The 25,219-nt window shown below is 43.9% G+C and overlaps 1 protein-coding gene across 4 annotated transcripts in view; it reads left to right on the top strand.

The window, feature by feature from the left end:
- The first annotated feature begins 1,708 nt into the window (after nt 1-1,708).
- The window catches only part of TOM1L1 (target of myb1 like 1 membrane trafficking protein), a 39,018-nt gene continuing 15,507 nt past the window's right edge, over nt 1,709-25,219 (top strand). The window contains exons 1-7 of one of the 4 annotated variants that reach the window (XM_041000290.1): nt 1,709-1,832; nt 4,251-4,335; nt 6,835-6,913; nt 12,714-12,863; nt 13,723-13,848; nt 14,366-14,470; nt 16,032-16,148. In XM_041000290.1, coding sequence (XP_040856224.1) covers nt 1,775-1,832; nt 4,251-4,335; nt 6,835-6,913; nt 12,714-12,863; nt 13,723-13,848; nt 14,366-14,470; nt 16,032-16,148 — 720 coding nt within the window. In that variant the 5' untranslated portion in view covers nt 1,709-1,774. Of the gene's footprint in view, nt 1,833-4,250; nt 4,336-6,834; nt 6,914-7,415; nt 7,424-12,713; nt 12,864-13,722; nt 13,849-14,365; nt 14,471-16,031; nt 16,149-25,219 lie in introns of those variants that run through there. The other 3 variants (XM_041000292.1, XM_041000293.1, XM_041000294.1) reach the window with 3 other exon arrangements.

Genomic DNA, 25,219 nt, shown 5'->3' with positions numbered 1-25,219 from the left:
AGGGGCATTCCTAGGAGAATGCCTCAACGTCCTGCGGGGAACAGGAGTGATGGCAGCTTCAACCAGGGCATGGCTTAAACACAACACAGAGAGGGTCTTGGTTCTAGCTACAAAATCATTGTCTGGAACATGCCCTTTATAGCCCGTTCTCTTATTCTTGGTGCCTCAACCCTACAACATAAGGAAACTGAACATAGGGAAATTAAAACTTTTCCTTCTCTCTCTCTCTTTTTTCAAAAGAGGGAAGGAGCATTTGGCTGACTCCCAGTTCATTCCCTGATGGAAGGCCACTGACACCCACACCAACCCCAACAACACTGACTTTCCCTTTAAGGCTCTTTGATTGCAGGATGCAGAGAAGGAAACAGGTTTTCACTATCAGGTATCGCATGGAATACAGGCTGAGTTGGTGACGTCACAAAAGAGGTTTTCAGCAGTGTCAGCTGAGGCCCTAGTGATGACTTAGCAAGTCCACAAAGACGTCGTCTGAAATAGCTAGTCAGCGCAGATAAGCAGTGGAGAATATTAGTTACAGGTAAAACCAATCCCACTACTTAAAAACAAAAGCTATCCCAACAAAAATGTTTTCGTCTAGATTTTAGAATCTCGGGTATTTGCTGACCTTTGCCATGAAAAACTTGGAACACCCAAAGCAGAGAAGGTCAGATGGTAGCTGGCCTCTTGGCACACACCGTAGTTGGTTTCGACCTGTGTACTAGAACAGAAGCTCCCAAGAAGTCTTTTGCACTAGTCACCATTCCCAGGACGAAGAGCAGAGCTGTGACACTGGGTCTTCCGAAGCAGAATCTGCCGGCCAAGAGGTCCATCCTAACACACGACCTGGTGACCCCACGCTCCAGCAGGCTCACAAAAAAAAGCCTGCAGATTGGTAACAATCCCAAACAGGTAAAGGGAACGCCTTTTACTTCTGAAAGTCTCTGGGCTTCTCAGAGTCAAGCTGACATTCCAAGGCAGCCCCCAAACCCAACAGGCTCCCTGAATGAAGCAAGGGAAGCCCCCCACCCCTTTGCTCACAAACCAGCTGGAAAACACAGGGCCCAGCTGGAGCCGATACAAGCCCAGGGCGAGCAGTGTGGTGGCGCCCCGCGGGCCCTCGAGGAAAGAGAGGGAGGCGCAAAGGGCGCCAGCTCCCAGGAGGGCCCTATGCACGAAGGCAACCGCTTTCCCCCATCACCCGCGGCTGTAAAGAGCGAGGCACAGGCTTCTCCTCGGGGGAGGAGGCAGGAGTTCATATCTCAAACTATTCCGTGTATTTTTGTAGGTGGCAGACCTAGCCCTCAGCGGCTTAGGTCCTTCCCCAAAGGCTGGCACGAATCGTGTGTTGTCAGCCCCATAGTTCCTCGTCTGCAGAGGGTAGAGCACGGAGCAAGAGCCGCAAACCGCGCGCCGCCGCCGGGCCTCGGTTCCTCTGGCGGGGTTTCCGAGGCCGCCCGGCTCCTCCCGCAGGCCCCAGAAGCCCACCCAGGTCCCGCTTCACAGCCACAGGTTCCACGCGCCCACCGGGAGCGGGGAGCGGCTGCCCTCTCCAGTCCTCCATGACGCGCGACAGGTGCTCGGGGTGCCCAGGATCCACGCCCCGCGCCCGGTGCCCCGCGCCCGGCAGTGGCCGGCTAGGACGCACCGCCTCCGCCCCGGACCCGGGAAGCGCTCGGACGAAGAGGAGGAGCCAAGGGGCACCGAGCGGGTGGAGTCGGGAACCCGTGCGCGTTGGAGGCGGATTTCCTGGGCCCGGCTTTTTCTAAGGGCTACCACCATGGCGTTTGGGAAGAGTCACCGGGATCCCTATGCCACCTCCGTGGGCCACCTCATAGGTAAGAGGGCGCAGGGAAGGCGGGTTGTGGGAAGCCGGGGAGCCTTTCCCACTGTCTCCGTTCTCGGCCTACGGAGTTGGTCCAAGTTGGAGGCGGTGCTTCCCCTCCCCCGCGCCACTCTCCCAGATCACTCACGCTCCAGCCGGCCCCTGCAGGCGGTTCTCTCCTGGCCGGCTCACTCCCGAATCTTCCTGCTCGGCTCTCCCTCCCCGCCCCCTTCCCGTGGCTTTTTCCTCAGCCCTCCTGGGCAGTGAAACCAGACAGGTGAATGGCCAGGTTCAATCCTGGCGCGTTTCGGGACTCCAGAAGCTTCTCCGCGCGGAGAAGGTGGTTGGTAAAGTGTGTTTCCTTGCATGCACCGCATTGTGAAGCTCATTTTATTGATGAGGAACAGCTATTTGAGGAAGGCGAGGTGATGTGACCTCGTTTGACAGAGAGAGAGAGCCAGGTCTCTACACACCAGCTTTCTCCAGCGCCCAGTTCTAGTCACCTGAGTTGCTTTCCTAGATAAACAAAGAGGAGTGCTTGGCGCCACGGAAAGGAAAACCGCGAGAGGTGGGGAATCCCTCTGGGATCACAGAGGCCTCTCAGGACCGGCAGGGACCGTGCGGGCAGCAGATCGAGTCCTTTTTCCTACGGCTGTTCGGTGAATTCTGTACCACGCAAAGGCCATGGGAAAAGGGAATTAAAAGTTTATTTCGGGGCAGAAGATTTTTGAAAGCCATGTGAAAAGAAGATCGTTCATAATTTGCATTTCCTTGAACTTTTGTTACTTGTGTTTCCACTTGTTTAGGACCAAAATTAACTTTTGATTCAGTTTTCTGCAAGCGTTTGGGGCATCGTGTGTATGGAAACCTCAGCCGTCAGCTGGTCTCGTCCATCCTCACCTGCTCCCATCTCTCCTGTTTCCTTGATGTTTCCCGTGGGAACCAGGCGTGGCAGAAGTGCAGATTAATGCCAGACAAAGCGTGATAGTGTCTAGGATTCCATGGAATGATGAAATCATGGGAAGTTAATTGTAGAAGGAGGCTCCTAGAGGGAGCTCAGGTGTCAGCTGGGTTGACTGCGTTGTCCAAATGAGCACACCACTCAAGCCCGGCTTTGCTTTCCACACCTTTATGGGGTTGTATCCAGATCTTTGGGTGTTGGATATTAGAAAGAACCCTAGCAGGAAGAAGTACAAGCTGCATCTTTACAGGAAAAAAAAAAAAGTAAAATTCATCCATACATCAAGTGAATTTTTATTTCTATAAACATTTCCTAAGAGAGCTGTTATTCACGAACCAGGTACTGTTGCGGAGGCAAAGTTAAGATATACTTGAGAAAAATCACTTTGGTATGAGGAAGACGCATGGAGCTTTGTAGTCCCTGTACTGCTCCCTGGGTAAACACCAGCAAGAAGAGCAAAAAGACACAGCTTTTGGAAAGGGAGAGATGGTCTCTGCTGCAGCTTGGCTGGGTTTTTCAAGGGGGAAGGAGGCACTTGGGAGGAAGAGCAGGGAATAGGGATGAAACGGCTGGCAGACAGAACACTCGCCCTGCATCCCTCTCTCTGCCAGCTTCGGATAGTCCTCTTAGTTGGGGAGCAAGCTGAGCACAGGGTGCCCCCAACCAAGCCCTTCTTCTCGCTGCTTTTTAAGTGGCTTTTCCCTCCCTTCTCCCAGGACTGCTCATGCCTAGGGAATCCCATTCTCAGAGGAAGATGTGAAAGCATCTTCACAGAGTCCCTCTGAGATGTTCTGCTCTATGCCTAAAGGAAGTGTTTGGAGAGGGAAGTATCTGCTGCTTGATAGTTCTGGGGTTTCAAGTAGAGAAGCATCCAACTTTGCGCGCTGCAGCCTTGGTTAGCACAGGTGGCAGAAATGACCTTACTGCGTGCTTCTGATTTCTTTCTGTCTTAATCTTCATCCTGTGTAATAGATGATTTAAAGAAAAAAAAAAAAAACCACAGGGACTTAAAAAAAAATCTACATTTGGATGTTAGTTGTATGTTACCTTGACCATGTAATGTTGGGTGATTCCTTAACCTTTCTGAACTTCTCTTTCATCACCGCTGGCCGTGGAGTGAATGAGCCCCGTGTGGTTTGGCCTGGAGATGGCCATTCAGTGAAGCTGAATTCCATCCTTTGAAAGACCTGGGATGGACATTTAGCTGACCAGTTGGGTATTGTGGTTGGGTGTTACGCTTATAACCTTTATTAATATGTCACTTATTACTGCTGCAACAGCAGTACTCTGAACTCGAGTGTGGACTGATTTCTGAGTTACTAGGTGTTGTTCAAGGGAAAAAAAAAACTCGCTCTGCCCTTGGGGAACATAAATTCCTGACACTTGCTGGTGCACCCAGGCAGATTATTTCAGGAAGATAAGAAAGTGTTTATTTATTATGGTTTATGAGCAGTAACTTTTTCTTTGCAGAAAAGGCTACATTTGCTGGAGTCCAGACGGAAGATTGGGGTCAGTTCATGCATATCTGTGACATAATTAACACAACCCAGGAAGGGTGAGTTCTGGGAGGGAACGGCATACTACCTCTGCTAGGAAGCGGAAAAGCTGGGCATGTTTTCTCATGCAAATTCTTTGCTTTTCTTGTTGAATAAATACATCAGGAGAATCCTTTACAAGTTTATTCCTCTCTCTTTTGCCTTTTTTTGTTTTATTTTTTTTATTGGATAGTCGAATTTACAGAAAGGAAATACCAAGAGAAAGCTCTTCCATCTGCTGTTTCACTTCCTAAGTGGCCACAACAGCCAAAGATGAGCCAAACTGAAGTCAGGAACCTGTAGCTTCTTCCAGGTCTGCCACATGGGTGCAGGGTCCCAAGGCTTTGGGCCGTCCTCTAGTGCTTTCCCAAGCTACAAACAAGGAGCTGGAAGGGAAGTGGAACAGCCAAGCCACAAACCGGTGCCCATGTGGGATGCTGGCGTTTACAAGGCGAGGACTATAGCCACTAGGCTACCGTGCCAGGCCCTCTCTTTTATTTTTAATACTGAATTTCAAATTATGTCTCTGTGAACTCAAAAAAAGATTTAAAAAGTGGAAAAAAAATCAAGGATTTGTTTCTTAAGAAATTCCTCCTACTCTGAGTGCCATGATTTTTTTATAACTAAAAAGTTTTATTGAGAAACTATTTGCCTCCAGATTACCACTCCCTGGGCAATTGCCTTTCATGAGGAAACAACATAGCAGCCAGGTTTTTTTCCCTTCTGAATCCATCTAATCCACACTTATACCATGTTCTTGTTTTTTAAAGATTTCATTTGAAAAGTAGAGTTGCAAAGAGAAGTCTTTCATCTGTTGGTTCCCAAGGACTTGAACCATCTTTCCCTGCTTTCCCAGGCCAGAGCAGGGAGCTGGATCGGAAGTGGAATAGCCAGGACATGAACCAGTGCCCACGGGGGATGCTGATGTCACAGTTGGAGGCTTAGCCTGCCATGCCTAGTGCCTGCGCTTATGCTTTATTCTTAAAGAATGATTAAGTTATTATATCTGCTGCTTAAATTTTAGAGAATGAATTATATGAACTGTCATTAAGAAGAAACAGCTGGTTTGAATTTAATCAGTTATAGTTTGTTATAAAAGATGCAATACATTAATTTTTCTGTATATATTTAAATGATAACTCACAGGAAAAGATTCGTTTTGGCTCATGTTTATAGAGAAAGCATTGCAATTTAATCAATATGTATCAATAGAAACTGCTGAAGGTTAGGACTTTTAGGTATTTGTGGCTTTGTTGTCTCTGTAGTCATATTCACCAAGTAGAGCTTCTCTCTGAATTTTTTCATTGATAATACCCATTTCTTCATTTTTAATATTTATTTTATTGGAAAAGCAAATTTACAGAGAGAAACATCTTCCTTCTGCTATTTTACAAGTTGCCACAGTGGCCAAAGCTGAGCTGATCAGAAGTCAGGAACTTCCTCCAGGTCTTCCATGCAGGTGCTGGGTCTCAAGGCTTTGAGCCGTCCTGGACTGCTTTCCCAGGCCACAAGCAGGGAGCTGGATGGGCAGTGGAGCAGCTGGCACATGAACCAGCACCCTCAGGGGATCCCAGCACGTGAAAGGTGAGGATTTAGCCACTGAGCCATTGTGCCAGGTCCAATAATACCCATTTTTTCCTGAAACATAAAACAAAATGTACTTACAGTTCTAGTTTGTAAGATGAAATTGTAGCATTTCAGAAACTGACCTAGTTTGCTATAAAGCTTCTCCGACCCTCTTTCCTGTAGAGTACACAGGAAATTCTAATGATTTTCTAATAATTTTAATTAAAATGATAACCTTCATTGTTTTTGAAGTTATAATTCCTATAAACTACTTTTGATGAAAGGATATAGGTATGAACCGGTTTCATGAGTGATATTTTCTAAATGATAGCTTTTCATATAAATATTTGATCATCACAAGAGGGTAGAAGATATTGTCCACCAATGTGCCTGAGAAACTTTAAGAAGCAAAGTGATCTGGAGCCAGTGCTTTCCTATAGTAGGTTAAGGTGCTGCCTGTGGTGCAGGAATCCTGTGTGGGTGTGAGTTTGAGACCCAGTTGCTCCACTTTCAATCCAGTACCCTAGTAATGTCCCAGGGAAAACAACAAAGTATTTGCCAGTGTTTTGAGTCTTTCATCCACATGGGAGACCCAGAGGAAGCTCCAGACTCCTGGCTTGGGCCTGGCCCAGCTCTGGACATTGTGGCCATTTGTAGAGTAAATCAGTGGATCTCTGTCTCTCCCTCTTTCTGTGTAAGTCTGCCGTTCAAATAAATAAAAGTGAAAATGTAAAGCTTTTTTTTTTTAAGTAGTCTATAAATCTGCCTTTCAACTAAATAAAAGGTGAAAATGTAAAGGTTTTAGTAAAAGCAGTAGCCTGCTCAGTAGAACCGAGTTGTCAGTCTCCTGCTCGTTAGGCATGCTTGTGTCCAGAATGAGTAGTGCTTTTCAGAGGAACTGCTTGTTTTCAGCAATGCCTATGGGGGTGACTTCAGTGTATTTGTCGCCATAGACCAAAAGATGCAGTGAAGGCTTTGAAGAAACGAATCTCCAAAAACTACAATCATAAAGAAATCCAACTTACCTTGTCAGTAAGTACTTAATGTTATTAAGTTTGTGAGATCTCCCAGGCTGCACTCACATTTTAAATCCTGGCTAATAAGACTGTTTTGAATTGCAGAATAGAATTTAGTTAATTGTAGTAGGATTTAATTTTTGTGGGTAAAGAATGTTCCTAGAGAATCGGTTGTTTGGTTCCCCCTCCTTTGGTGACAAGATACAAACTTAAGTTTAAAAAATGTAGATGCTAAGTTGATCAAAAGTTTGTGTGTTAATTGACCATCACTGAATACGGGGGATATTAAAGTCTTAAAATGCTTCCGTGTCAGTTTTTCTCCGTTACACACCTTTGTGCACTCCTGCTGGGAGCTTATTGAATTTTAGCCAGTCAGTTACCTGATAATAATTTGCAAGATGTCTTGGGTAGATTTAAATGAATCCCCTGTGTGCTGTATTATCTGTGATTTTGGTGTGAGCCCTCAATTTGACCTGTTCCCATTTCCCTTCACACCTCTGACCATACGGCTTCTTCAGTCTTGCTGGTGAGTTGCCCTTTTTGCTTTGAATGAGTGTTGCAAGCCCTGCCTGCTGCCTGAGGGTGAGCTGTGCGGTTTTCTAGTTTCTTCTGCATGCCTTTGTTGACCTGGGCGCAGCCCAGCCTGTGGCACTAATCAACTAGCATCACATGGCTCTTGGTTGCTGTGGGAGTGTTTATCAAGAAAGCGATGGAGCAAATGTTGGCATAGCTTCAGGCCTCTGGTTTCATGTACAAGATAGTTTATCATTTCTAGCATACTTGGAAACTAACCGAATGGGAGAAACTGAATTGAGCAACTTTCTCATGAAAAAACCTTTCACATTGAATCTAGGTATAGCTTTAGAGTCATTTTCTTCCTTGCTGTAGGTGTGACCTCCTGTCCTTCAGGCATTCTCTTCAAGGCAGTCACCGAATAAGGGAGACCATAGTGGAGGAGGGGATGAAGGACCTTGGTAGCAATGCCAGACCAGGAGACAATCCAGGAATGCAAATTCTTGGCACTTACCATTCACCGAGGAAGAAGCTAAGTTTAAATGACTTTTTCTCCCTAAAATATAATGGCTGTTGTATTGCACAAGCGGTATTTGTACCCAGTCCTCAAATTCTAAGTTACTGTGCCTGTTGATTTTGCCTCTTACCATAACAAATCAAGCCTCTTCAAAGAAAAGAATATTATGCTTAATTTGTGTCTTCATCTGTACAGTGAGCTGGTCCAGGTAGATCAGTATATCAGATGTTGAACAAATTAACGATTAAATGCCTTGCCATGTCTTGCCAAGTCTCTTGTAGCATCCAGGATGTTGTGAGAGCTTTGGAACATACTATAGAACTGGGGTAGAAAGATATGTAAATGTGCCCTAAAATGAGGTAGGTTCAGGTATCTGAAGGCTGCAAATACTAGAAGAGTTGAATGCAGAAGATAAGGGTAGAAGATGAGTTTGTGCCACCTTTTATATTTCAAGAGGATTGTTTTGTCATCATAGCTTGTTTGCTCTCCGTAATGGTTTGCCTCTTTCTCGGTTATGTCCAGCCTTCTTGACATGCCCAAGTTTTTTCCTATCCCTGTCTCCATATCTTCCTTTGTTATGTTTCCTTCTGTCTGAGAATGAGCAAGAACTGTTCCCTGAGGAAACTGGGCTATTCCAGGGTATTGTTCCTGGTTGACTTTCCATTGCTTTTGGGCTTTTACTTACCCATCATTTTAGGTAGTGCAACCTCTCCAGCCTTTATGGCAGCCAGCTATCTGTTTCCCCTGCCACCTCAAAGAGCTGCAACTCTTCTGCCTCTTGATTTCCATACTGGAAGGTGAGAACAAAGGAATCTAAAAACCAGTGCTTAACTAAGGTTGAGAGCTGCAGGTTAGGGATCAGACTACACCTTCATTGCTGGGGTCAGAGTTCATTAAGAACTGGGACAACGACTTGCTTTCTCTTGGATACTTGAAAAAAGGGCCTTGGACTCTTGATATCATTATGCAAAGTTCCTCAGGTTGAATATTTAATGGCCCAGTCACCTCACCCCAGACTACTCATTGCGTTGCATAAGTGTGCTTAAGGCCTTGGGATTGACTTGAATATTCACTTAGGCCAAACTTAATTATGAGGAAAATTAGTCACAGAAGGAATCACCCACTGTCTGTCAAAGGCAATTTTAAGTTTACCGGTAAACTCTGTAAAATGTAATCCCCATATGTGACATTTCCATTTTATTACTATGAAGTGATAAGAGCCTGTCAAAGTCAATTAGAAATGTTCTTTATATCATCTGTCATTTTGAGTTCTCCACAGAATTGTTGGCCTTCATTAAAGCTTAGTGGAATTTGCTGTACTGCATTTTCTGCCATCCATTAACAGAGCAATTTTACCAAGAATCCAGTAGTTTTGTCTTATGAAAAGTAGTTTGCCACCAGACTTTATTGTTTCTGACTCAGAGACTGGTCATTGGATGAGTCAATTGTAATACATTTCAGCCAGATACTAGTATTACTGTTGGATGGCAAGTGGTTGAACAGGTTCCTCAAGATCTGTTAGTTGGCCATTATGGTATCCCTAATACCTAGTGACAATTAGTCCTTTTGGAAATGCTGTAGAAGGTGGTTGTCCCTCCAAGGGTTTGCTGTATCTGGAGAGATTGAGAAGGTTGACTTGTGTCCTAGCAGTGTCATCATATAGTCGCACAGGCAAACCTTGACATGGTCACTGTGAGTAAGCTAGGTGTAGTTCTGATGCCCCTGAGTGTCACTGTGCCTGGTTTCCAAGATTTGCTGTACAAGGAGTGAAACTGTCCAGTTTTTTTTTTCTTTCGACCTTCTCTGAAAAAAACAAACAAACAAAACAAATCTTGAAAGTATGGTATTATTACCAATATGCAGATGGTGATACTGAAGCTTCCAAGAAGCAACTGCCCAGCTATGCCTACCCAGAAGGGGTCATTTGCTTCAGTCTCCCTCAGTTCCACAGCTCTTAGATTCCGTATCCCTCCCCAAATGAAATGTTCTTTTGTGTTCTGCTTCCAAAGATAGCTTATCTGAACACATTGCACCAAAGCCCTGTTTCAAAATATGTACAAACAATGTATTTTTCCCAATTTATCACAGTAGGTTTTTTTTTCTCTTTAGCCTACCTAAGCAGGATGGGAGTTGGAAGTGATGTTGGTGAAATAATGGAGGCGGTGACAGAGAAGTAATTAATCCTGACATTTTGGATTCTAATGGGAACACACAAAGGGCATGATTACCGATCTCCAGATGTTACCATTCTCAGCATATCATGTTGACTCTTTGATTTTGGACATGTACCTCCTCAGGGAATGTTCCCCATTATCAAAAACTTTGATGCTCCAGTGATATTAAATTGGTTGTTGGAATACTTAGCCAGAAATTCACTGGACAAATTCAGATTTCAAGGTTAGGTCTCTCCTGACACCCCATAGACAGTTGGGTGAAGTATTTCTATAGAATTACACTGAACTAGAGGCACTGTTCCCCTTCGCATTCCACCCATTAAAAACTCACCATAATATCCTGTCTAGCTAATCTCATTTATCACTCAACTTTTCAATTTTGTCTCATGAACTTTTAGTAGTATAGATTCATCTTAATGAGTCTGGGATGTCTTTATTTTCCCTGTTTCACAATGCTGCAGGTCCTCAGCTATCTGATTACCTATTGGTCACATTGCCTTAAAACTGACTCTTAATACCTGCTGCTGCTTTTGGGTTTGCCACTGAAGTCACACTCAAAATACAGAGCATGGTGTGAAGTCAGCTTCAGCACTTCTTTTCTGCAGGAATGATTGTACCACTCATGGTCGTGTAACGGTACCCAAGACCTCTATAACTCCAGGTAGCAGCCTGGAAATTAGAGGTTCAATTTCTTTGAAGGCCACTTCTAGAAAGCTGCTTTCTGCATGCAGTTCTTCCATAGTTGCCCATTCATTCTTAGTCCAGTGGCTATTCACGCTGTTTTAATGAAAATATTTATCTCAAGATGATGTGTGACCCCTCTAAGCAACAAACCCAGGTGAGTTTTCCTGAGTACATTTTCTTAAGTGTTTAACACTGTGGGCTCCTGGGCAGTAAGGTGGGTCCATTGTTCCAGCCACTTCTACTCTCTGCTCCTCATGGGCTGCTGTGATGGCTGGGTTATAGCGCTCCCTCCTCTGAGCAGGGTCTGTGTGTAGACAACCCCCTGCTAATTCTCCACATGAGTGTCCCAGGATCATTTTAAACTGGGGTTATCTAAATGTCAGCTTGCTGTTCTTACCCCAACCAGTCATGCATGCCACCACACCCACATACCCAATGCTTGCCCTCAGTGTCATGACATGAGACGATGCATGTCTTCTTCAGTTTTGAATAAGCACTCCATCTTTCAAAGACCTTCGCTCATGGTCTTGGTTCTCTCATTTCTTTCCCCTCCTTGGACCCAAAACTTCTTACTTTTGGTCTTTTTGGCTTCTTGCCTGCATTACCAAATTTTTCTGTCATCCTGTATTTTTTCACCTTCCAAATCCCCTTGTAGAGTACTGCAGCAGAACCTTCCCAGGATATTGCTTTGTAAACTATATTTGTGAGCATTTGTTTACTAGGAATTAAATACCCAAGAGGAGCCTCTTAGGAAGGAAAGTTGTTTTGATTCACAGATTGAAAGCTCACCAGTGCCAAACCAGACAACCCCATTGATTCTGGCATGTGGTGATCCAGTCACGTAACAAGCCAGCAAGCAGGGAGACCCAAGAAGCAAGCTCTTCGTGCACCCTTTCTTTATGGCCTGTCTTTATAAAGCTCTTGTGGTTTGATCATGGGATTCCACCTGGTATCTTAATAAAGTCCAGCCGCTCTACTCCGGACTCAGTAATTGGATCAAGCCTTCACCGTTAATTTATCAACCACTAGTGCATTAACTGTTCCTAAGACTAAGGGGTTTAAAGATCTGCATGGATGTGGACAGCCAAATCCTGTTCAAATACGCACTTTTTCTGCAAAGTTGGAGTAGAAGTATGGTGGTGAAACACCCACCTGCTGACCCCATTTTCTCTTTAGTGTTTTCAGACCCTGCCCAAACACTTTACGTTGCCACAAGATTTCCTTGTAATCTGTAATACTCCAGCTGACTGTTTCCCCTCTAATTCCCCTGGTGTCTGCCATTTGCCCACGTTAGGAAGGAAGCCTCCACTAGAGACAAACCATAGTGTTTATTTTATACTTTGCCACCTTTGTGTTTTTCATACCCTTTATTCTTATAAATGTAGCACAATACTCATTTTTACTGTTTTTAACCATTTCACAATGCCCGACTCAAGACTAGCCTTTTCTGAAAATGTTCTAGGACCACCTGCCCCTGATAGCTGCCTTTGTACATAAAGGACTACGGGTACGGTGAATGTATGGTTTGTCATACAATCCAGAGTAGTTTTTCACAGTGAAAAGGTATGTCATTATTAATGTAGCCAGGAGAAAAGTGAAATACCAGGACCTCCTTGATGAATGGGACACATGCTGCCCTGTCTGGAACCCATAGGTTTTCCTTGAATTTGCCATTGAGCATTTTGCATTAACTATCGTGTATTGCTATTATTACTGTTCAAATTGCACTCAGATTCCCAAATAAGCCTATTGTGCTTTTATTTTCTCCTATCCCAAGAATCTGAGATTTTTGCTGTATGTTTCATTAGGTACTAAATTATGCTTGATAGAGTGCTGGTGGAAATCATGCTTTTGTAAGTCTTTGCCTTATATTTAGAAGGTGATTTTGCAAGAGAAATATTAATGTTTGACTCTTCTTTCTAATGTAGCTTATTGACATGTGCATGCAGAATTGTGGTCCAAGTTTCCAGTCTCTGATTGTGAAGAAGGACTTTGTTAAAGATAGTCTAGTTAAGCTGCTGAATCCAAGGTACAACTTGCCATTAGACATTCAGAATCGAATCTTGAATTTCATTAAGGTAAGTCTGTTGTATGCCTCATGAGATGACAGCTTTCTAAGATGAGAGACTTGATAACCTACCTCCCAATTGTTTCTTTGATGTTCACATACCTACCATTGAACCCAAAATTACTTTTTACTGTTTCAGTTTCTATGGAATAAAAATTTCTTGGCATTAGATGGTAACCTTTTTTTTTCTTAAGAATTTGTAGTCTTTTTCCTACTTTTCTGCAAGTTTCTATTTTAGCTATGGCAAGTAAGATAGTGTGTTGTGCATGTTTATTTTATAGGTGTGTGAATTATGTTCTGGTACAGGTAGGGTGCTGAATGGTTCAAGGTTACTCATCAAAACAACTCCTGGTGCTTATTACCTCTGGAATCAGTCCAGCAAAAAACAGCTTGTTCCATATCAAGATTTCATTAAAAAAAAAAACTATTAATACCTGGAAATTTGATGATTTTGAAATATTTAATGATTTAGTCTTGGAAAATCTACATTTCATCTATGGACATTGCTAAGTAGATTCTCTCTTCTTTTTTAATATTTTTATTTTGAATTCTGATTTGTGTGTTACAATTTCGTATAGGCTGGGATTTCCATCCTCCCTCCAAACTCCCACCCCCGACAGATTTTCCCCATTTTACTACAATAGTGTAGTCCTTTATAAGGAATCATAATTCCATTAGTCTCTTATATAAGCGTACCCCGATATTGTTGGTACAGACAATGTCGGGCAGTCCAGCATCCCACTGTCTACACATGTCCAACAGTCTAGCTTTCTGTTCCTGAGTAAGATACATGATTGTCAGTGCCTTGTGTTCTGTTGCATTTTGGTTGTCCTGCTGTGGTAACTAGAATTTCCATCTCTTAAATTCAGACATGGTCACAAGGTTTTCCAGGAGGTGTGGATGTGACTGAAGTGAAAGAAGTGTACCTTGATCTGCTTAAGAAAGGAGTTCAGTTTCCTTCCTCAGAGGCAGAGGTTCAGAGTACCCGGCACGAGGTATGAGGCCTTTGCTTGACCTGTGTATAACTTAAGAAAGACAGCAGTGGGTTTTCCTGGTTCTTTCCTTGCTGCAAGGGGCAACCATATCCCGACTCAGGTTAAGCAAGAAGGTGAGAAGGAAACGCCCCCCCGTAGCTGCAGCCTGAGGGGCTACTGGAACTCACTGACCACTTGCTTTTCACAACCCAAAGAGAGCATTAGTGATAATGTTGTGTGGCAGTTCCTCGTGTGTGCCTCTGGTGAAAACGCAAGAACATTTGACTAAATCGTGAAAATGATCTTAAGAGCAGCTACCTTTGTTTGTTATAATTGAACATCTGTTTCGTTGTAACCATATTTACTTAGTGCTCTTCAAAGTGCTGGACAAGTGTACACTTGATGGCTCATCCTGAGCTAACGCCGTCTGCCCAGGACTTTGGTCAAGAGCACCTGAATTGGCTTAGTACCGGCAAGATAAATGAACCTGAGGTGGCTGTATTAATTCAGATATTAATGTTCCATATTTCATCCCTAGACTGCCCCAGTTTCATCACAGCCATCAACATCTGTTCCCACTGCACCAGCTCTTTCTCCTGTGAATGGTCCCAAGACCACGACCATTACGTTGGTCCCAGAGCAGGTAACAACCTCAAGAACTGCTTATTGATATCATTTTGAAGTTACAAGCTTTTCATATGCAGTCCAATTTCATTTTACCGATATTAGATGCAGGCACATTGTTAGCCTCAGTTTTCAGAAGAGAAAATTGAAGCTTGTGATACTTATCAGAGTTTTTGTGTGACTTATCAGAGTTCTAAGAGAAATTAAGTTAATCCCATGGATTCTTGTTTGATTCCAAAGTTTTGAGAGTGTTTTTTTGTTGTTGTTCTTTTAAAGATTTTACTTATTTGAAAGGCAGGGCCCAGCACGATGGCGCAGTGGTTAAGGTCCTCGCCTTGCACGTCCAGGGAATCCCATATGGGCGCCGGTTCTAATCCCGGCAGCCCCTCTTCCCATCCAGCTTCCTGCTTGTGGCCTGGGAAAACAGTCGAGGACGGCCCAATGCTTTGGGACCCTGCACCCACGTGGGAGACCCGGAAGAGGCTCCTGGCTTCGTATCGGCATAGCATCGGTCCGTTGCGCTCACTTGGGGAGTGAATCATCGGACGGAAGATCTTCCTCTCTGTCTCTCCTCTCTGTATATCCGCCTTTCCAATAAAAATAAAATAAATCTTTAAAAAAAAAAAGGCAATTACACCAAGAGAGAGGTTGGTTAATCTTCCGTCTGTTGCTTTGCTCCCCATATGGCAGGAAGGGAGGCCCAGGGCTTTATCAAAATCAGGATCCAGGAGCTCCATCTGCTGTCCATTGTGGATGTCAAGAACCAAGTGTTTGGGCCATCTTTTGCTCCCCACCAGGTGCTGCAGCAGAGAGCTGGGCTGGAAGCAGAACAGCCAGGACTCAAACTGGCTCTTGGCTACATCCTATTCAGCATAGCGTTTGGCGTTTTGTCGAGCTTTTTAGGACCTTTTCCAGCTAATTGCCTAGTACTTTCTCCCATCTCCACATTGCTTATCATACTTTTCATTTTTTTAATTGTTTTTTAAGTTCGTGTGTTTATTTAAAAGAGTTACACAGAGTGGAATAAGCAACAGGTAGAATTTTATCTGCTCTTCACTGCCCAAATATCTGTAACTACTAGGGTGCAGCCAGGCCAGACAGGATCCCTAGACCTCTGTCAGCAGTGCAGTGGCATGTGGATGGCAGTGGCCGAGGCAGTTGGGCCATCTTTTGCTGCTTTTCCAGGTGTTTTCAAAGGGAGCTGCGTCATAAGTGGAGCAGGCAGGACTTGAACCAGCACTGACATGGGATGCTACCAGGGCAGGTAGCAGCTTAACTTGATGTGCAATAGTGCCCACCTCTTTGCCCTTAATATTTATGTTCTTAAGGTATATTTTGAAGTTTCATACAAGCTATCTCAATTCATCTAGACAGAACATATATTTATAAAATAATTATATAATGATATATATGATTATATATATGTATGTGTGTGCGTGTGTACTTAGCATGTAGGTTTGAATATATTAGATTTTGGAACAGCCTTTTCCTCCACAGCAGGCGTTTCCCGAGAGGAGGAAGCAAAGTGGACGTCACTGTGGGTCACACATACTAACTGGTGACTGTGTTGCTCTGTACAGATCGGAAAATTGCACAGTGAATTGGATATGGTGAAAATGAATGTAAGCGTGATGTTTGAAATACTGTTGGAGAATACTCCAGGATCTGAAAATCGAGACGACATCGAACTTTTGCAGGTGCAGTATGATTTGAAGGACAATCAAAGTTCCCTCAGAGTTACTCTCTTGAACTTTGGCATACAGAACACTTTAATATTCCCTAATCTCTCCTGCTACTGCTTGATTTCAGTCAATGTCTAAGCTTGAAATGATCTGGAGATGGCTTTCCCAGAGTTATAGTAGTCACTTAGATTTCATCCTTACCCTTTCCAAAAAATGCTCTGATTCATAACCGTGTCATCTTTAATATGGTATCACTGTTTTAAATATAAAAATCACTCTCTATCATCCACTCAGCAGAGATGTTGAGTTGCTGGTATGTCATAAAGGATAAAGAAATGAGGAGGAGGCTATCCCAGGCTTTAAGAACTTAAGCCTAGTTACCCAGACTGACTTCCAAACAGCTTTATAGATGCTAACATCAATTTTTGCTCAGTGTGTGATAGGCCGTAAGAAGTAACACACACACATATACTTCAAGATGGATGTATATATATATACACACACACTAGTGGTGAAGTATATGTATGTATGTACATATATACACACATACATGTATATGTACATATATATGTATATATATGTGTGTATATGTGTATACATATATATGTGTGTATATATGTGGTAAACCTTATGTACCCTAAAATGCCATGTCAAATACTAATTTATGTAGAAAAAGAATTCTAGGTTTAAAATTCTTTTTCTTGAAGTATATAGCTCTCATTTTTGTACCCAGTGATGGTGATGAGAAACCTATCTAATAGATAATATGATTCTGATTTTTTAAAAACATTTATTTATTTTCATCTACTTGAAAGACACAGTGAGAGTGAAAAAGAGAGAGGTAAAGAGAGAAAGAGAATGAGGGTGAGCCTGACATCTCCGCTGAGTACATTGGGGTGTACTCCCCAAATGCCACAGCAGCCAAGGCTGGGCCAGGCCCCAAGCAGGAGTCAGGAACTCCATCGAGGTCTCCCATGTTGTGGGCAAGTGCTCAAGTATTTGAGCCACCACCTGCTGTCTCCCTAGACGTTTGAGCAGAAAGCTGGGCAGGTAGCGTAGCTGCAGTGTGGGATGTGGGTATCCAACACGGAGGATTAACTTGCTACACTGCAGTGCCTGCTCCGGATTTTCAAACTTCCTTTGTTTGGCGGTCATTTTTCTTCTGTTGCAGCTTAAAGTTACTATTTCTCTTTATGCTAAGATTTCTAACATTCTACAGTGTCACTATGCTGTGTGTATTTGCACGTTTCATTTATTTATCCTGTTTACAGTTGCTAGACCTTTTTGCCTTATCCATCTGTATTTTTAACTCTTAGAACCTCTGAAAGTTTTTCAAAGGTTGTTTTAAAGCATTTGCTTTTGAATGAAAATATACAGAAAAGTTAGAAACCGTTTCTGAAACTGTGATTAATATTCCAATGCTTATAGACTACTCTGAACTCAGATAAGCACCTCTTAAGGAACTCTACACCACTAGCTACCCACTGTTCACTAGTAGGAGTTGGGTATCTCGCAGGTGTGTAGGAATGAGAAGAGGATTCAATACCACAACCGAGGAGCATAAAGATTGAGATGAGGTGTGATCTGATCCATACAGCTTATTGATCTTTAGGGCAACGCATTGATCAGGCTAGCAGAAGGCAGGCGTTGAGAGGAGGTAGACGGAGACACTGCATACCAGGCAAATTTTAGAAAGATCCTTTGGTGGCACTGAGATGACAGACGCTGAGGAAGCAAAATGAGACTCTTGGAAACAGTGGGGCACTCACTTATCATAGGATGGGCCTTCTGCTTCCTGGTCAAATAAAGTCGCAAAAAACAATCGGCTGTCATTCTCTTCAAGTTTCATAAAGTTCATTGACATGGTGAAGACTTTAAAGTCTTCAATGTTTGCAAAGGTTCTTGATCAAAGAATCACCATTTACAGAGTCTTTGTAGTCCACAGAACATCAAAGTAGTATACCTTAAATAACCATATTTCGGATCCGTGGCTTTTGTGTGTTTTTAGGATATTTTATTTAAAGCCCTTCTAATATATCTTTTGGATAAGAATTCCTGAGATTCTTGGCTTTGGGCAAGTCATTTACTCTAATTTGACTTAGTTTCTGTGAATATAAATGATGAGCTTACATAGTACCATGTAAACAAAAGCAACATAAAATGTGCTATTTACATAGATGTCCTATTTATAAATGTTTATATGTTATAAACGTCCTATTTATAAAAAAAAGTCCTGTTTATAGAGATGACTAAAAGGAAAATTAATCACTAAAGTTCTTATGTAGCAATCTGAAAAGGTCCTTGATTAGAGGCTTATAGATAAAACCTGTGCAATGCATAATGCTAACTGAGTTCAATTAAAATTTAAAAACAAAGTATTAGTGGGAAGGAGTTTGTGGCAGATGATGTTTTTTTCAGAAGTGATCACACAGTATTCTAGTTGCACACGGTCTTCTCAGCCCTGCCGGGCTCTCAAAGGTAGTGATTTGTGGCTTCTCTCTTGCGTTCCCATCCGTCTGTGGCAAACAGTTCTGCAGTAAAAATGTACGCTAAACCTTCTGCCTAAATATGTGAATCTAGTTTTATATTTTATTCCATCAACATTGAGATGCCTTTTTGTCTCGAAATGTTTAAGTACAGATGTCTAGTTGCATTTTGCAAGGATAATGCTAATTTGTTGTTTGCTATTTTAATGTCGGCACATAAGGCTGACTGTTGGCTTGAATTATAAAGAGACTTGGGTTATATATTAGCATTAGCATACTACTCATGATCAATTCAAGTTGCATGGGTTCTGCCATTAGATCAACTTGCTTTCAGAGACTGTTGCAGGTACAATTATTTTTCTTGCTCTACTTGTTATTAGTAACAGGCATCTGATATGAGGAGATTGTATTGAAAAGTATTTGAATTTTTAAGTCTAAATGACTGCCCTGCAACTATCTAAAATGATGTGAAGAAATCTGTGGAGAGAAAGAAGGAGCACATCTAATTTAAGATTCTGAAATTGAAACCAACAGACTAGGGAAAACCAAAATAAATCTTTGCTTTGGACATTATCAGAAGTTCTTATGCTTGTCTGAACCATTTAGATCAGTAGAGTAAGGACCTGACCAACCCCAGCCTCTAACCAGGTAATGCTGCATCTTGCCTGGCTGCCCTCCTGTAACTTCAAATACCCCTCGAGACTTCTGCAGGAGTCAGGATTGTCATTAGAGGAGGGGGCAGCAAGCTGAGAGACAGAATCCAGAGGAAAGAGTCATGTCCAGAGAGGGTAGTCCCTGTGGTGAAAGGAGTGGAGGGAATAAACTCCGTCCAATGATTCACTCCCCAAATGGCCACAATGGGTGGAGCTGAGCCAATCCAATGCTAGAAGCCAGGAGCCTCTTGCAGGTCTCCCATTTGGGTATAGGGTCCCAAGGCTTTGGGCCATCCTCAACTGCTTTCCCAGGCCATAAACAGGGAGCTGAAAGGGAAGCAGGGCTGTTGGGATTAGAACCGGCACCCATTATGGGACCCTGGCGCGTTCAAGATGAGGACTTTAGGCACTAGGCTATCATGCTGGGCCCAACACATCTTATATTTTGAAATGCATGACAGTACTTCTCAAGCCCATGCATATTTATAGCATGCTTTGCACCCTGATTGAGTATACCAAATGTGTGCTGAGTAGCTCTGTTCTTTGTTGAAGAATGAATTCCATTGGACAAAAGGAATTGCTGAAGACAAAGGCACCAGAGAAATGAAGTGTTGACCAGGATAAGTTGTGAAAAGAGTCAGAAGGGGTCTGATTAGTTAATGACCTTCAGGATTATGTTGAAACAAATCCATCATTCAGCTGAAGTCTGTGTTAAGGAACCAGGAGTTGTACAGTAGAACTGTGAAATGCTCTCTATTAGAGTGATGGAGGCAGTTTTATTTTAAGCAGATAGCTTTTCTTGGTCTCTTGCAGTCTGGGTAAGAACTCCACAGGAAGAAAAGGGAAAAGTGTTCTGGCCTGATGATAAGGCAGTTGCCACAGAAATGTTAATTCAAGAAAAGCTTCCAAGCACATTTTTTCCAGTTTTTGCTTTCTCAGTGAAGATGTTCAAGTGTTTTTCCTTTCGTTATTTTGCCCTGTATTTGTGAGTGTTGCATGACTAAGGCTGGAGCTGAAAGTAAAAAGGGAGTCTCCTTCCTTAATTGCTGAGTGATTTGTCAGGGAAAGAAGCTACCTCCCTGCCAGAAGAGGAAGCTCTGAATGAACTTTTTGCTTTGCCCCAACACCTTTTGAATTGAATATACAATTCACGTCAACTGAGAAGCCTGCCTTTGCTTGTGTGTGCTATGAAAGCAGGCAATGGCAGGGACTCTGTGATGGCTATGTGCACCAGCTGCTGTTATTCTATGTCTAGGCTTGGCTCACCATAGCCACAGCCCTTGCTAGTGGCTATGATGGGGAACTCTGACCCATCCTTTTAGTCCATGGTACTTGATCTATGCTGTTTCCAGGTGGTGTAGCCCTCCTCTGAGACAGACATCAATTGCAAAGATCAGAGTGGGCTGGCTTTTGAAGAAGCTTTTTACAGTCTGTTCTGCAAACTTGCTGAGGGATGAGGGCTTCTTTTGATGTTTTCCTTCCATCTGTCTCTTGAAAGGGCAAGAGGAGGGTCTTCGTGGACCCTGTGCTATTGATGCAGGCTGCAAATTCATTTGAAATTAATTTCTACAATTCTGTACAGGCATCTAACAACCGTTGTATCTCCGTAATCTTGACCTTGCTCTGGCAACAAGAGGAACAATTTCTGTGTATCCTCTCAAGCCAGAACAAAAGGAGAGTTCTCATTCATCATGGGTGTTGTATCAAATGCCATTAGTTCTTTCTTTTGTATGATTTTGGGTCCTGGTTAATAGTGCCAATTTTAGAGGATTACATAGCCTGTTTTTGACACCTTCTCAACAAAGCAGTTGCTTACTCACTGTATACACCATGGGGTTTCAGTTGTGCTGGTTCCTGTTCTTACAACAACCTTATACAACGGTTGTTAGCCTTGTGTTATTCATGAAACAAAATAAAATTCAAGTTACATCTTAGCCTCCGCTCTTTAAATCCCATGCTGAATGTTTTAAGTGGAGACACCTGTGGTCTGCATTGTATTGAAAAGCATAATTGAGCCACATCTAGCCTGTTAACTGCCTTTACTAGAACTTGGCCACAATTATTTACATATTTTCTAGAGTTACATTCATAGATAACAGAATTCAATGGTTGCAACGCAGACTAGGTGACCTGCAGAACAAACACTAGTTAATATTTGGACTACTGAACATTTCTGGGTTTCTGTATTATGCTGTTGCTGATAGTGAGTGTGTCGTTAGCACATAGAACCAGATTTTCTGGCTGTATATTTCAAAGAGAAGCCCAAAGTCTCTCATTTTTCTGTCTACCTTGTGCCTTGTATTTCCCATTGTCTTCTAAATATTTATAGTTCTGGGGAGGTATGGTCTTTTACCCCGACTCTAAATGTCAGCTCATAATAGTGCGATCTGTTTAGTTAGTGATTTCCTGTCGGACACCTTGTAATAGATTGAGTTTCAAAGTGATTGCTTGAAGCGTAAATTTTTCAACAGGTCTTTTTTTCTTGAGGGGAAAAAGTCAGATAATAGTGTATTTAAGAAAGGTTGCCTCGTTCATTTTGAAAGGAGAAACATCCCTTTGTTTTCGCCTGATGTTAATGTTCTATTACTATTTCTATTACTATTTTTCTTTCTTTTTTTTTTCTTTTCTTTTTAATATTGTTTACATGATTGAGAGGGAAGCATGCCAGTGTGGGGCCTCTGATCAGGCTGCGGAAGTTCTGGTTTGGAGGAAGGTGGATGTAACAAATATTTCCATTTTTTTCTCCTGTGTCCAGAGGGGAGGAAGTAGAGGGAGCTGTTCCTTGCTGTCAAACTACATTAGTACCTGGGATAGGGGACAGTCCTTTGATGACCCATTAGAGATCCTGATGAAGAGATTTCTGAGGGTGTTGCCTGAGTGGTTTTATAGTTCTGAGAAGTTGTTGGTTTTATTGCTGCAAGTTTGAGAATATCTTTCAAGGTCAGTTGGTTGACAGAATCCACCTTAGTGCATCCACAGACCCAGAAATATGTTGCAAAGCTTGGCCAAGAGAATTGTCCAATCTGTTCTGCTTTCCATCCTCTGACAAGGCAGTTTATGTTTCTTTCTGGCCTAGACAAGCTGGCCATCATATCTCATGTGTGCATTTGGGCATGCTGTCTACCACATACACATCAGCAACTGAGGAGGCCCAGTCCTGGTACATGTACTGTAATGTTGGAAAACACATCCGTTGATTTTTCTCTCTGGCCAGGGTCTAACAGTCCAGTTGGGGAATTTCCCCATGAAACCTCACCTGGGTGACCCCAAACTTGACTCTTGTGTGTACCAGACAGTATAGGATCAGATGCAGTATAGGATCAGATATAGGGTCTGTCTCCTGCCCCAGAAAATGCACATACTGGTGAATGCAGCTGACTGGTCAGTTCTGCCCCAGCCCCATATTTCATGCAAACCAATGGGTGCTACAGCCCAGCCCAGCCAGCCCACCACAGACTCAGTCCTCATGCATACCAGCAGGTGCCATAGCATAGTTGGGGTGACCCCCAATAAGCTCCACCAGGCCCACCTCTAACTCTAGTGCCTCCACGTGTTGAGGCCTAGCCAGTCTGTCCTGCATCCCATATGTCTCTCGTGTACACCAGTGGGTGCTATGGGCTAACTCAGCCCATACTGCCCCTAAGTCAAGCCCTCATATATGCTGTCAGGTGTGCCTTCTTGTCCATTCTGCCCCTCCTCCCCCCCCCAACGAAGCCCTAGCTCTCATACTCACCAGCAGAAGGTACAACCTAGCAAGCTCACAGTTCCTCTGTCGGGCATGCTCCCTGGATTTTGCCCCTGCCAGGAAATACTGCAGTCAAGCTTGATGTGACTCACATCCAGTTCTGGCATTTGCCATCAGGTGTTGCAACCAGCCCAGTTGGCCCACACTCATTCTGGTGCTATGTGTGCCAGAGAGTGCAGCAGCCTAGCAGGAGAGTCCTGGAGGTTCCCTTACAAGGCCCTCTCCCAGCTCTGGGTCTTGCACATGCCAGCAGGTACTGTACCCCATTCTGAGATTGCCCCACCCACAGTCTTGTCTTTCAGCATCAGGTGCTATAGCCTGGCTCATCCCAGCCTGCTCCACTCCCAGCAACAGCCCTCATTATGAACTGACAGGTATTGCAGTCTAACTGGGCCTGAACTGCTCCCTGTCCTGGCTCTTATGGCAGAGTGTACTGTGGACTGACCCTGTCTGACTTGCCCACAGACCTGGCCCACGTGTGTGTCAAAGGTGCTGCAGCCCAGCCTAGTTTGGCCTGCCTCCAGTCCCAGTTCTCATGATAACCAGTGAGTACTACAGCCTAACAGGAAAGTTTCCTAAGTTCCCCTACCTGGCCTACACCCAGCAATGGATCTTGCATGTGCCAGCAGGTGCTGCTGCCCAGACTACATGGCCAGCCACCAGTCCTGGCACTTAACTCCTAGCCCGACGGGTCTGCACCCATTCTGGCTTTCACTAATGAATAGCTATAGCCTAGTCCAGCCTGGCCCGCCTCCAGAGCCAATTTTCTTGTGATCTAGTGGGAGCCATGGCTTAGCCTGGCTGTCCCACATGCATCCATCCTGACGCTTACAAACATCAGCAGGTGCTAGAAGCTAAGCAGTTTGGCCCACCCCCAGACCCAGTCCACATACATGCCAGTAGGTGCTGCAGCCTTGCCCAGCCTGGATACTCACAGCCCTGGCTCCTGCACTCACCAGTGGGAGCTACAGCCCAGCAGAAGTCCCCAGGGTTTCCCTACTGGGCCTGTTCCCAGCCGTGAGTCTTAAATGTGCTGGCAGGTGGTGCAGCCCAGTTTGGCATTCCTGTATTCTCAGCTTTCATTGGCAGGTGTTGCAGCTTAGCCCACACCCTGTCCTGGCTCTTGTGCATATCAGTGGGTGTTGCAGCCCAGCCAAGCCAGGCCTGTCCCCAGATCTGGCCCACACAAATCCTGCGTAATGCTGTAAGCCCTGCCAGGCCTGTTCTGCGTGCAGAACTGGCTCTGGTGCTCCCCAGCAGGAGCCATGGCTTAGCAGGTCTGTTCCCCTACCAGGCCTGCTTCCAGCCCCAGATCCCATACATGCCAGTGGGTGCAGCGACCCTAGTTGGCATGGTCTGCCCTTAATCCCAGCCTTTGCATCTGCTGGTGGGTGTTGCAGCCTGGCCCCTCTCAGACTCCTCCTAGTCCCAGCTCTCAACAGGTGTCAAGTGGGTTCCTATCAGGAACACGCAGCCTCCATAAACCTCTAGGTACTGCAATCCCACAGAGCTCATTTCTCCACAGTCAAGCATGCCCTCAGCTGCTCCCAGTCCAATGTGTCCCCTAACCCCCAACTCCCTTCCTTTGGTAGTCTGCAGCGCCCCCTGCTCCAACTCTGAGGGCCAGAGTAGCATGTCCCAACCAGGAGTTCCCTGCCTTCCCCTTGTCACAAGTCTTTGAAAAAAAGGGAAGAAGAAGAAGAAAAATGAACTATGCTGGCACACAAGTGTAGTTAACACAAATTTAGCACTATCCAGGTTAAGAATGTCTACCAGTTACTGACCGCTTTTCTCCCAGCAGTGTAACACTTGCCGAGTTATAAAGTGTCCTAGACAGTTGCCTAATTAAACGAGGGGAAATGTTTAAGTGCTTTATACAATATAACAGGAATTAAAATTAGGCCCCTGTAAATATATTTTAAGTTCTTTCAATAAAACTTAAAATGAAAATAACATTTTATGTTTATGGTCTACAGATATCCTCAGTACACACATCTCATTGGATTTTTATGTCAACCCTTGGGGTAAATGTGGAAAGTGGTATAGTTTTTGTTGTTCGTTGGGAAAACAGATTTAGAAAACAAGAAATGAGTTCTTCCAGCAGTATGGCTAATAAGTGATTCATCTGGAATTCTCGTATAGCACTTCTGATTTCTGATTCATCCTGACTTGGCCTGTGCAGTATTGTCTTCACGACACCCA

This window comes from Ochotona curzoniae, unplaced genomic scaffold (assembly GCF_017591425.1).
Source record: "Ochotona curzoniae isolate NIBS_2020 unplaced genomic scaffold, NIBS_Ocur_1.0 scaffold_2453, whole genome shotgun sequence".
In the NCBI taxonomy this organism is placed as follows: Eukaryota; Metazoa; Chordata; class Mammalia; order Lagomorpha; family Ochotonidae; genus Ochotona; species Ochotona curzoniae.
Note: the sequence above shows the minus strand (reverse complement) of the source record. Positions and strands in the feature narration are given on the sequence as shown.